Below are 12,892 nucleotides of genomic sequence, written 5' to 3' on the forward strand. Positions count from 1 at the left end.
CTCGCTCGCGCACACACACACGCACACACACACACACACACACGCGGGCTGGAGGCTGGTGTGCGCGGCTGCCGCAGAAGCCGCCCCGCCGCGGAGCCCGAGGGGAGGCACAGCCGCACTGGCGCGGACTTCCACGGGCAAGGTCATGCGGTGACCGGCTTCCAGCCCTTCCCACCCACCGACCGCTGCAGGGCGCGCCGGGGGCCCGGGTTGGCTGGGACGGCGCTGCGCTCGGCCGCGGCCGCGGCGAGGCGCGGGGCTCTGGGATGATCAGAGCTCCCTCCTCCTGCCCTTGGCGCTGTCAGAGGAGAGGCCGGGAGGCGGCTGCGGCGGTCGCAGGCGGAGGCCGGGCGGCAGGGCTGGGGAGAGCACAGTGACAACGAGAAGGAGCCCAGGAGCAGGAAGATGGCTTCCCCCACCTCCCCCGGCCCGGGAGGCGGGTCCTCTCCCCCCGCCAGCCAGGCACGCATTCGCCAGGTGGGTGCACCCTGGAGAGGGCACATAGCTTGGGACTGACGCACACCGCTTCACAGGACCCACTGCATGGCACTGCCACACAGTGCCTCCCTCCACTCACTGCATGGCACTGCTACGCACTGCTGCACGACACACTGCATGGCACTAGCCTCCACTGTCTCACAGTACACTGCGCAGCCTGCCACGCAGCCACACAACACTCACTGCATGGCACTGCCACACAGTGCCTCCCTACACTCACTGCATGGCACTGCCACACAGTGCCATATGATACACTGCATGGCACTAGCCTCCACTGTCTCACAGTACACTGCACGGCACTGCCACACAGTGCCTCCCTCCACTCACTGCATGGCACTGCTACGCCCTGCCGCACGACACACTGCATGGCACTGCTACACACTGCCACACAATACACTGCATGGCACTGCTACACACTGCCGCACGACACACTGCATGGCACTAGCCTCCACTGTCTCACAGTACACTGCACGGCACTGCCACACAGTGCCTCCCTCCACTCACTGCATGGCACTGCTACGCACTGCCGCACGATATACTGCGTGGCACTAGCCTCCACTGTCTCACAATATACTGCACGGCACTGCCACACAGTGCTTCCCTACACTCACTGCATGGCACTGCTACGCACTGCCGCACGATACACTGCATGGCACTAGTCTCCACTGTCTCACAGTACACTGCACGGCACTGCCACACAGTGCCTCCCTCCACTCACTGCATGGCACTGCTACACACTGCCGCACGATACACTGCATGGCACTAGCCTCCACTGTCTCACAGTACACTGCGCGGCACTGCCACGCAGCCACACAACACTTACTGCATGGCACTGCCACACAGTGCCTCCCTCCACTCACTGCATGGCACTGCTACACAGTGCCTCTGAACACACTGCATGGCATTGGCGCAACAACACGCCCTGCACGGCATTGGTACAACCACACATTGTAATAACAGCCTGGCGCACACTGACGTGATGCTGCACAATACACACACTGCAAGGCACTGGCACACAACACAGTCTGCGTGGAATGCATAACACAGAGTAATGTATGCTCCCTGTACAAAACAAACACACGCTCACTTCACACTGACACCATGTGTCACACACAGCAGACACACGTCTGACATAGAGAGCACTGAACCAAATACCACAGATGACACTAACCACCACGTGTGTTAAAACATCTCAGACCCACACAAAGCCTGACTCATTCATCTCACACACAAAACACTGCACATGAGAAACACCACATAACCTGGAAGAGTCAAATAGCAGGACATTGTATGACTGACAAACACCACTTGTCTCTTTTTCTCTCTCTCACAGACACAGAGTTTATCATTGTATTCTAGAGGAATGTGGGTTTCTATTTGCACTGTGTCATATAAGAGGGGCTGAAGCCATCTGGGTGTCTAAGAGCTGTGTGGTGTATGCTTGTGATCTGCAGATGCACTGATGACAGGAAGGGTAGCACAGAGGCGGTATGTCAATGTGTGTAGGCGTGAGTGTGATCTTTCTTGGCTGTGTTATTATTGTCATGCTCTGATGAGACACGGAGATAGCAAGGGTGGCTCTGATACAGGAGGAGGCAGGCTGAGGATGAAGTTTGGAGTTTTCCTTGGTTACTGGCTCAGCTAGGATTGGGCTTCAGGAAATGAAGTGGGGATATGTGAGGATAGCAGATGGCAGGTTTTTTTCTCTGTAAATGATCAGAGCTGCAGTTGTTGGGAAGGGGTGGGGGCGGGTGGAGGGGAAATTCAATGTAAACATGGAAAAGTTATGATAACATCTAGAAATGCTCTCAAGTGTTATGCTCACCTTCGGTTTACATCGCTTTCCACATCAGGATCTCCAGGGGTTCATGGTCTGATTCATGTAAGTTGTAGTATTATAAGGACTCTCAGTTTCTTTTCCCTTCATTCCACTTGTTTGGCAACTCAGTGAAAAATTAAGGGGTTGTCGATCTACCTGTTTGTAATCTAATTAAGTTCTGGTGACTATGCTGTACTGGATCTTTCTTTTGACTGCCATCTTGCTGCCTCTGTCTGCTGCTTCTGTTGATTTTGACATGCTGTGTCAAGGGCAAAGATAAGATATCTATACTGTTGAAATCTAATAAATATGTTCTTCAGTGACATGCACTAAATTTTCTAAAATGAATTCAGTTGTAGAAAGCAAGACCCTATGTTGTGATGACGCTCACTTTGTAATGTGGTACCACCCTGTTAAAAAAAAAAGAGAGAGATCTGATAGCAATATTCCTATATAATGTCTCTAAATAAAATTCACTGTTGCAATCATTGTGTATTTTTGATATTTACATGGCAAGGATTTGTAAACCTGTTAATACTTCCTAAATAAATATATAGAAAGTAGGACCCTAGTTGCTACTGAATTACATTAAAATTATGACAAAAAACACATGGGCCTTTCCCATCAGTGTGTACCAATCATATAGAACCCCTCCCAACTCAGTGAGCTAGATGATGTCATTTTATGAACATTGATGGTGAGGGATCCAAAAACCAAAGTATCACTGAATTTTAACAGGCAGAAGGACTGAAAGGTAAAGCACTGAAAGCAAACAGTTAATTATTAATCTGTTGACACGTCTCTCCTTACCTCTTAACATTCTAATATAAATATACAAACAAGACTATTTCAAATACTATGTAGGTGTGCATGTGTAATACATGCATGTATGTTAAATATAATACTCATATGTATATATATTGAATTATATCAGGATGCCAAGAGATTAATACAAAGTTACATTAAAACAATTTGAATAACAGTAGCTATACATTCACCAATATTTTAGGGTGTGTTACTATTGTGGGTGAGACATGTTTATTGAAGCACATGAATACAATTCCTAATTAATATAATGCAGCAATTTGCAAAAAAGAGCTGTAAATTGTAGTGACTGGTGCATTTTTTGAATTTTGAAATTGTTTTTTAGAGTTATTTTGCCATTCTCCACCTGGCCTGGTCTTCATCCACTCAAGTAGAACAGAAATACTGCCAACTTCTGACTGCAGGGAATTACAGTGATTCTGTTCTGCAAGTGTTTTTGAACATACTAGAAATAGAATAGATAATAATGGGCGTGTCCTGCTAAGGTCTGAAACGTTGAGTTTGCTTTTTATATTAGGACTTCAAAAGTAGCATGATTAAGATGATAAAATTAGTAAATTAAAAACTGTTCAAAAAAGGATTCTTGGTAAGTAATCAGATTAGTGTGCCACATATGTAGTCTTCTTTGTATCTTCTGTTGACAAAGTAGTGATAGTGTTTATGGGGAAATCTCAGCTTTTGGAGTTCAGATAACCCTTCAGAAGTTTGGATGATTATCTGAACTAGCCAAATCTATTATGTATTGAAAGGTCAGGCTGGAAATCTTGGGTAACAAGGCTTTTGTGTGAGATTTCAAGACACATTTGCTTCTGGCCCCAGCTGGAAATACCACAAGAACAGTCTTTTTTTCAAGTATTTTGGCACTTCCTGTTCCTTCCCAGCTGGAAACGGAACATGAGGAAGAAAGTATCCGGGCTTTAATAGTTCAGTCTGAGTTTGATTCTAGAAGTGAGCAAAGTGAATAGGGGACTTTCCTGAATTCATTTGACCCTTTCTACACAGTGAAATCAGCAAAGACTTGGAGTATTGGGACAAAAAGAAGTTACAGTAAAGAGCTAGCAAGGACCTGACGAAATCAGACCTTGAAGAAATCAGGTCCCAAACCTAAACACTAGGAATCTTGGAGAAATCAGGCCATAGAGAAACTTGTAGCTTGTTTGCTTATAATTTATTCAGTATGTTTATTTGAACCAGATATGCAGAATCATCCCTTGTAGTGACTGAGAGCTGCTATGGCGACTCACCTCAATAGAAATTTGATTTGATCCTCCTGCACATTTCAACCCTTTGGTGCATTTCTTAGATCTATGGTCAGAATCTAAGTCATGAATATGACTTGAATATTACGTTTCCAGTTATTTATTTTTAATAGCAAACAGTTGGGGGTTGCTGTTGCCACAGTCCACAGAGGGAAGGGAAAAAGAGAAGCCATTCTAGAACCAGTGAGTTGTTCTCTACATGGTAATATTAAAGACACAGAGACAATATTGCATTCCATCCAAAAGAAAAGTGAGATGTTACATACCGGGGAAGTGAGACAAATACCATAGGCTTCACTGGGCTGTTACGTGTGCTCAAGTGGCTAGTGGCAGGGGTGGCCTTACCATGAGATGAACTGATGCGGCTGCCTCAGGTGCCAGACCTTGGCGGGGTGCCACTAGGACCCAGAGTGTAAAAATTGTGTCTGCTGCTGGTGCATATGTATTCTCTCTGCTCTAGATGCGCAGTGATGGTGGAGTGCTGTGCTGGAGGAAGGAGGGCACAAGAGACATAACAGTCAGAGAGGAAAAAAGGTGAAAGGGAATAACAGAAAGCAGCAGGAACTGCAGGGAGAGAGAGGAGGAGGATCCTCTTATATACCTCCCTAGCACCCCCAGGAGCCTGGACTGATTAACACCAGCTTCTCAGGGAGCTTCCTGTTTCCTGCTCCTTCCCTGAACTCCCTTGAGGCGAACAGGCAGTCAGCTGAAGCAGTAGGAGCCAGTTAGGCCCTTAAGACGCTGATGTCTTCTCTCACTCAGGCCCTGCTCGTAACCTGCTTATTTGTCCCCTTCAACTGAGTGTAGAGAGCCACTATAGCGGGTACAGAACAGCAGTCATGAGTGAGAGAAGAAAACACCCCTCTGGGGCAGCATTCAGAAAAAGAAAGAAAGCAAAGGAAGCTTTTCTATCTGAGCAGGAAGGAGCTCTCCTGAGCTACACAGACACAAATGTTCATGGTGAGCCTTCCGGCCCCAGTGAGGATGTGAGTGGTGAGGAGATGCCTGATCTTCCAGTTAGTCAGAATGCAGGTGACCTAGCAGCTACTGCAGCATTCATATCTCCATCTCAAATGGATGTAACCATGCACATTCTTGAAGAAAAGTGTAGATCAGAGAAGAGTGTGGTGGAAGCACAAGAAACAGCTGCTGCTGAGTTTAGTTCCTTAAGTCTAGGACTGTAGACCCACTTGAGCGGTAGCCTGAGGGACTTCCTCGTATTGCATGGGCCACAGCAAATGAAAAATGTCATGTTCCCCGAAGACAATGAAAATAGAAGTTTCCATCCAACACATTACTGGCGTGAAATCCCCAATGGTGACAAAGTGGAGAGGCCATGGCTTATGTACTCAAAACCCCAGAATGCTGCATACTGTTTGTGTTGCAAACTCTTCCAGTCTAATGTTCCAGCCACATTGGGTTCTACAGGAACAAAGGACTGGAAAAATCTGGCAAGAAATCTGGCATGCCAAGAGAAGCAAATCACCAGAAAGCATTCCACAGATGGAAAGAGCTTGAGATGAGACTATGGTTAAAGGCCACCATAGATGATCAGCATCAAGAGAAGATTGCATCAGAGTCTCTTTACTGGCAAAATGTTCTGAAAAGGCTCATTGCCATTGTGAGAATGCTTGCTACCCAAAACCTAGCACTGCGTGGCACTTCAGATCAGCTGTATGTGCCAAACAGTGGAAACTTCCTTAAAATTGTGGAGCTGATGGGTGAGTTTGATGCTGTACTCCAGGAGCATCTAAGAAGAGTCACCACCCAAGAAATGTACACACTCCACTACCATGGAAAAACAATTCAAAATGAGATCATACAGTTACTGGCAACAAAAGTCAAACAGAAGATTGCGGCAGATCTGAAGTCAGCAAGATATTACTCTGTTATTCTGGACTGCACACCTGACATCAGCCATACGGAACAAATTACTTTAATGTTGCGTTTTGCAACAACAACAGAACCTAGTGAAAATGTTCCTGCAATGGTGACGGTCAGAGAGCATTTTCTAGAATTTATTGACATTGATGATACTACAGGAGCTGGTATGACAAATGTGCTTCTTAAAAAGCTGGAAGATACGGGAATTGCGATAGCTGACATGAGAGGTCAGGTGAGCAAGAGACTTCAAGGTGTTGACCTTGATATATCTGGAGCAATGGAACAACTGGACAAAGCAAAGTCATACCTACAGTCTTACCGGTCAAATGAGGGATTTCAAAATGTTCTGAAGAGTGCACAGAAGTTGGCAGAAGAACTTCACACTGAGGCTATTTTCCCACCCATTCAAGAATACAAGAGTCACTGAAGAAGAAGACATTTTGATTACGAGGCACGGGATAATTCCATAAGAGACCCCAAACAACAATTCAAAGTTGAATTCTTTAACCAGGTGTTAGGTTGTGCAATATACTCAGTTGAAGAACGTTTCATGCAGCTCAAGGAACACAGCAGTATATTTGGGAAGTTGTATGATACTCCCAAACTCCTCGCTATACCTGAAGAAGACCTACACCAGCAATGCAGGGCACTAGAGACAGTGTTGACACATGATGACATGCATGATATTGATGCAAGTGATTTAGGTGATGAACTGAAAGCCCTTTCAAGACACATTTCATCAGGATCAACTCCAAAGGCTGTTCTGGAATATGTGTGCACAAATAAGGTGACCACCCTCTTTCCAAATGCTTTTGTTGCTCCGCACATACTTCTAACACTTCCTGTAACAGTTGCCAGTGGAGAACGCAGCTTCTCCAAACTGAAGTTAATAAAAACACATCTACGCTCCACAGTGACACAGGAGAGGCTGTTTGGCCTTGCAGCCATCTCAGTAGAGCATGAGCTGGCCCAGACTGTGGACCTTCAGGAAGCAGTTCAAATCTTCGCAACCAAGAAGGCAAGGAAAGCACCACTTTGATTATTCAAACAGATAAAAATGCTAGGGTTTACTACGCAGACAAGAAAAGTTACATTTACTGTTCAGGCGTTTGAAAGTTAAGTGTTACTTAAAATTTTTGAACAAGGCATTTTAAGTTGTTAGTTTTCCTTTATTGGGGTAGGGAGCAGAGCAGTACCATGAGAGGAGCAGAACAGGAAGAAGGCAGAATTGAGACCTTTCAAAGTTTTGGCCCAAGTGAGGGAGCATGGGGGCGTCATTTGAGCTTCCCGCCTCAGGTGTCAAAATGTTGTGGGCTGGCCATGGCTAGTGGAGTATTCCATGTGTGTAGGAGGATCTTCTAATGTAAATTCCAGTACCATACCCCCTTCCTGACCATTGTCAAAGGGGCATGTCTAGGGTAAAAGGAGTATATGGTTGGGGCATCTCTACACCCTGGCTGTCCTTGGTTACCAAAATGGCTCCTGGGGGTCAGAAGCAACCAAAGGGAAAGGAAAGCAGTCTTCAGACTGTAGCGAAATTAACTACTAACTAGTCAGATATAAATTTAATGACAAATTGAAAACCTTATTTTTCTGTGCATATCTTTATTTCACTATTTTAGAAAGAGTTATTGCAATGATTTACAATGTTACCTAGCAGTCAGTTTGTTAGCTGCCACAGTTACATGTATCTCCATTAGGGGTCTGATGGATTATTTTTACTTTCAAATCAAGTACTTTTTAGCATTCTGAATTAGTTTTTCAGCATTCTGAATTAGTTTTTAATTCAGGTATTTATTCTGCAATGAACATGAGACAGCGACACAACATTCTGAATTAATATGTAGGGATGAATAATGAAAGAAGTGTTTCATGGCTACAAATGCCTTATATGCTTAATTACAGGTTTCAGAGTAACAGCCGTGTTAGTCTGTATTCGAAAAAGAAAAGGAGTACTTGTGGCACCTTAGAGACTAACCAATTTATTAGAGCATAAGCTTTCGTGAGCTACAGCTCACTTCATCAGATGCATCTGATGAAGTGAGCTGTAGCTCACGAAAGCTTATGCTCTAATAAATTGGTTAGTCTCTAAGGTGCCACAAGTACTCCTTTTCTTATATGCTTAATATGCATTTTGTCTACTGTATGTTTAGAATTATTTTTAATTACACTTAGAAAGGAGCCACTCAGCAGTCATGTTTCTGATCTTTGGATATGAGTTTGGTATTTCTTATTTGGACTTTTACTAGGCTGCAATGAAACAGCATCTATACAATGCAGTGGATGCCCTTCACAAACATTTAATAGTACATATACAAAGATATAAGCCCCACGATGAAATCAAATAACCCAAATACAGCTAAAATTATTGACTCTCCTTATGCAACCACTACCAGAGTCCCACACCACCACATCTCTCACAGCTTTTTATGAGGAAGGGAGAAGAGAGGTCTTGCAGCATGGCAATAAACTCAGGCTGTTACAGACCAAATGGGTACGTTAACAAGAAGCCATTATGCTGATTACATTTTGATGTACTTATGTTATCACAAAAAGAAAAGGAGTACTAGTGGCACCTTAGAGAGTAACCAATTTATTTGAGCATAAGCTTTCATGTATCAGATGAAGTAAGCTGTAGCTCACGAATATTGTCGCCCATACTTCGGATTCTGCAAGTTGGTATGGAGGATGCCAGATTGACAGCCCTGGGAAGATTGAGGAGGAGAGTCCTCTGTGATATTTGGATTAAAATATTTTGAATGAAGAGAAAAAAATAGGAAACAGCTCTTCCTTACTATCTTCCAGGATCTGTTCATCATCCATAAGAAGTGAAGACTGCCTAATACGTTAGCAGGAAAAGAATATGATTTGTAGTGCAATTTAAATGTAAGGGAGAAAAATGGAGTGTTCAGATTTGAGCTGTCTATAAATTTAAAGAGAAACTACTATCGATACCAGAGCATGAAAATATGATCAGACATCCCTTTAAATGGCACTGTTTAACTTTTATTCAAGAGACCAAAGAATAATCTTGGGTAAAATTGGTGGAACATCCTCTTATCAGTGTTGCTGATTCTCTGGAGCACTGAAATTGTAGCTAGTGACTTTTGCTGCATTCCAGAGGTGAAAGTGAAAACAAAACTGAAGCAAGAAGCACAGGTGTCAGAATGTATTATATAGTGTGAAAAGAAAAGGAGTACTTGTGGCACCTTAGAGACTAACCAGTTTATTTGAGCATAAGCTTTCGTGAGCTACAGCTCACTTCATTCACTGAATGCGTCTGATGAAGTGAACTGTAGCTCACGAAAGCTTATGCTCAAATAAATTGGTTAGTCTCTAAGGTGCCACAAGTACTCCTTTTCTTTTTGCGGATACAGACTAACATGGCCGTTACTCTGAAACCTGTCATTATATAGTGTGAGAAATTCAACATGCAGGTGAGAGAGAGATGATAACATGATCAGCAATAGCAGTGAAGTCGGTATTAGAGGTGGTGAGGAAGTAGTTTTCCCATTCAATGAAAATGTTCGCGATTACAAAGATTTTTCCAGTCTATATCAGGATTAACCCAAGACCTTTCAAAATATTTCATAAAAACAGAGAGAAAGAGTCCCCAGAGTACTCACCTGGGATATGAGAGAACTAGGATCAAGTTGCTGCTCCAAATGAGGGAGAGCAGGGGTTTGTACATCTCAGGTGAATGCCCTAACTTCTGGGGTGGGTCTCTGTGCCTCATTTTGACCAGAAATTCTATACTGGACAAGAGAAACCTTTCTGACAAAAGTGTCATCGGTTCCTATGAAAAGTTTTGGTTTTGACAAAAAAGGGTTTTGGTAAAAAAAAATTGCAACTAGCTCTAGTGAGTACGCACACAGAGTAAATATACCACCTAGGAATGTGGGAGCCAATCATCAGTAGGAAAATCAGGTTAGCAGCAGTGACTGAGTAATCTGAAATCCTTCTGAAAACCTCTCTATGTTTTTCCTTCTTTTTCAACTGTCTTCATTTTGGTATCTGTAGGGTTTTTTAACATACATATTTTTAAATTTACTGCTCTTGGTGGATGCCAGATTGACAGCCCTGCAGGATGGCATTCTCTCTCTACAGAACAGGTACAGCCAGGCAGTAACTGAGAAAACTTCCTTACACTGCTTTGCCACTTTGCTTCATCCCTGGAGGGCTTCAGTTCTGAGAGTGAGAATAGATGAGAGTTCATGGTAACTCTTCTGGGACAGCCAGCAAGGGTGCCAAAGAGTATTAGTGGCTTTTGTGATGTGTTAACTGGTCTGAAATTACTAGACACATTTCCCATAGGGAACAAACAGCAATCATATGGTAACAGTGCTTGTTCACTACTGAACTGGGCTGGATTTAAACCTGTGATCCAGAGGTGGAAGATTCTTTAATCCATTAACAGTGTCCTAATTTCCCTCTTATCTACATTTTTGATGCAAGTATTTTACTGTATTAAGGAAAAGAACTGCATCTATTTATTAGAAATTAGCCTAGTTGCAAAATTTGGATATAGGTCTAGCTTCCCCCCCCTCCACCCAGAGTCTGAGAATGTTATTTTTTTTAGGGATTCAACTGAGGCCAATCTCAGCCTTTGCTCTATCTTTAGATGCAGAATGTGGAATTTTGGACTAGTTAAAAAAAAATTGTGCAGAGCCCTATTATTATGTACATGCAAGGGATCAAACTCAACCTAGACCTGTGCTGGCTACTACTAGCATAGACCTTTACCATGGCCTGCTGTAGCCAAAGATCCACTGAGAGGAGGTTGCACTGGTATAAAGTGGTCACAACCTCTTCTTTGCCAAAGACTCCACAGATTGCCAGTGTAGTTGCATAAGACATCCCAGGAAACCCTATTATGTGCAGAAGCAATTCATCCCCTAGCACTCTGGGTGTTTGTTTGGCTCCAGTCACAGATTAAAGCAGCCTACTTCAGGTGGAATATCCTGAGGGAAGGCAGCAGCAACACCTGTGGCCTCCCAGGGGTGAACCCTGTCAGGTGCATGGGGGATCAGCTGGTGAAGGGAGTTGTAAATTGCGCCTGCTTGTTCCAGTTCACATGAATTTTGGCCGAAGGGGACAGAATTAAGGTGAAGGTTGTATGGCTATAATCGCCACTTTAATGATATGTTAACTGTTGTTGTTTGTATATGATAAAACACTATCCACAGACATACTTGAATATATTCATATTGAGAATAATACTGAAAAGTGGAAGATGATAAATAAATAATCCAGTTGAATGAAGCCTCTTTAGAAAAGTCAGGGAAAGATGCAAAGACAATCACCAGAATATTTACATTAACTGATATATTATGTGATTTACCATGTGATCTTTATAAATAAACCCGTTTCATTTAATCATGAACAGAGATGGACCCAAACAAAGTTTCCAGTTCTAAACACTTTATCAGCATCCAGAGTTTTGGTTCAATCTTATCTTTAATTTTGACCTTTTAAAGCTATTAAAAAAGTAAAAGTGGTGACATATGAGCTTAGGCAGCACAACATTAAACAAAGAGAACGTCTGCAGAAATGAACAAATATGAATTCGTGATTTCAGTAAACCACGTGTGATTTATTGGGAAAAATGCATGCCAATACAGAGTCTCTATTCAGCATTTTAAAATAATCAAACATAATGGGTAGTGAAACTGTTTGTATAATAAGTGTAAGGAAGGTATAATAGGAAAAGGTAATTATAGTTAATGCATAAATAAATCAGTGTAAATAACTACATTAAAAATATTATTCAAGTTGCAAAGTTAAACACTCAAAAATTCGGAGATATTATATTTAAGGTTGCCCATGCAATCTTAATTCTAACCCTTTCTGTGTCTCTTCCATGCACTTAATGAGGCAGCACTCCTATGGAAAAATAGCATTTGATCATGTAATTAATGACTATCATAATATACAGTAACACTCTTTAGAATGTTCATGTTCAGTGTTACTGTTTTGGCATGCTGCTAATATTTTTAAGGCAATGGTGATTTTCAAAAGTTTATAATTCAACCAGACCTAAACAGAATTTCATAGGACAAATAAAAGGCATGCCCCTAGCCCAAGGGCTTTGTCTCTGCCAAGCTTCAAAGTCTTGCAGCAAATGAGATGTTAAAGCTTCTAAAGAAAAAGGTTGCAAAGATTCTTTATAATGGAAGGTGATAGGCAAGCTAGCTATGGAGGGCACTATCAGCTCTCCTTATATTGTATATAAAAATACAGGGTGTATTGTATAGACACAAATGTGTACACTATATGCTAGCAGAAAACAATTTTTTCTTGGAGGAAGGCCCAGATCTTCAAAGGGATTTAGATGCTTGACTCCCATTGATAAAAAAAAGAAAATGGGCATTATGATGTTGTGATATTAGTATTAGAATTTATATCACTTAAAAATGGACGAAGTGATAAGCAGTATTAATAAATAAAAACTGTTTGTAAACATAAACTTCTGATTGAAGTTGCTTAGGTCTCGTACTATATGTATAGATAGTAGCCAGCGTAATGGGGCTCAGTCACTTTGGGCCTGTAGGCCATAGTGTAGTACAAGTAATAATAAATAAAAGCCTGAGTAGGAAGATGGGAACAT

General features: G+C 42.6%; 1 protein-coding gene across 2 annotated transcripts in view; it reads left to right on the forward strand.

Annotated features, from left to right (window-relative positions):
• The first annotated feature begins 205 nt into the window (after window positions 1–205).
• ANK2 (ankyrin 2) overlaps window positions 206–12,892 on the forward strand; it is a 566,593-nt gene continuing 553,906 nt past the window's right edge. Inside the window, exon 1 of one of the 2 annotated variants that reach the window (XM_073340925.2) lies at window positions 206–477. In XM_073340925.2, the coding sequence (XP_073197026.2) occupies window positions 406–477 (72 nt within the window). In that variant the 5' untranslated portion in view covers window positions 206–405. Of the gene's footprint in view, window positions 478–2,363; window positions 2,381–12,892 lie in introns of those variants that run through there. The other variant, XM_073340929.2, reaches the window with a different exon arrangement.

This window comes from Lepidochelys kempii, chromosome 4 (genome assembly GCF_965140285.1).
Source record: "Lepidochelys kempii isolate rLepKem1 chromosome 4, rLepKem1.hap1, whole genome shotgun sequence".
NCBI lineage: Eukaryota > Metazoa > Chordata > Testudines > Cheloniidae > Lepidochelys > Lepidochelys kempii.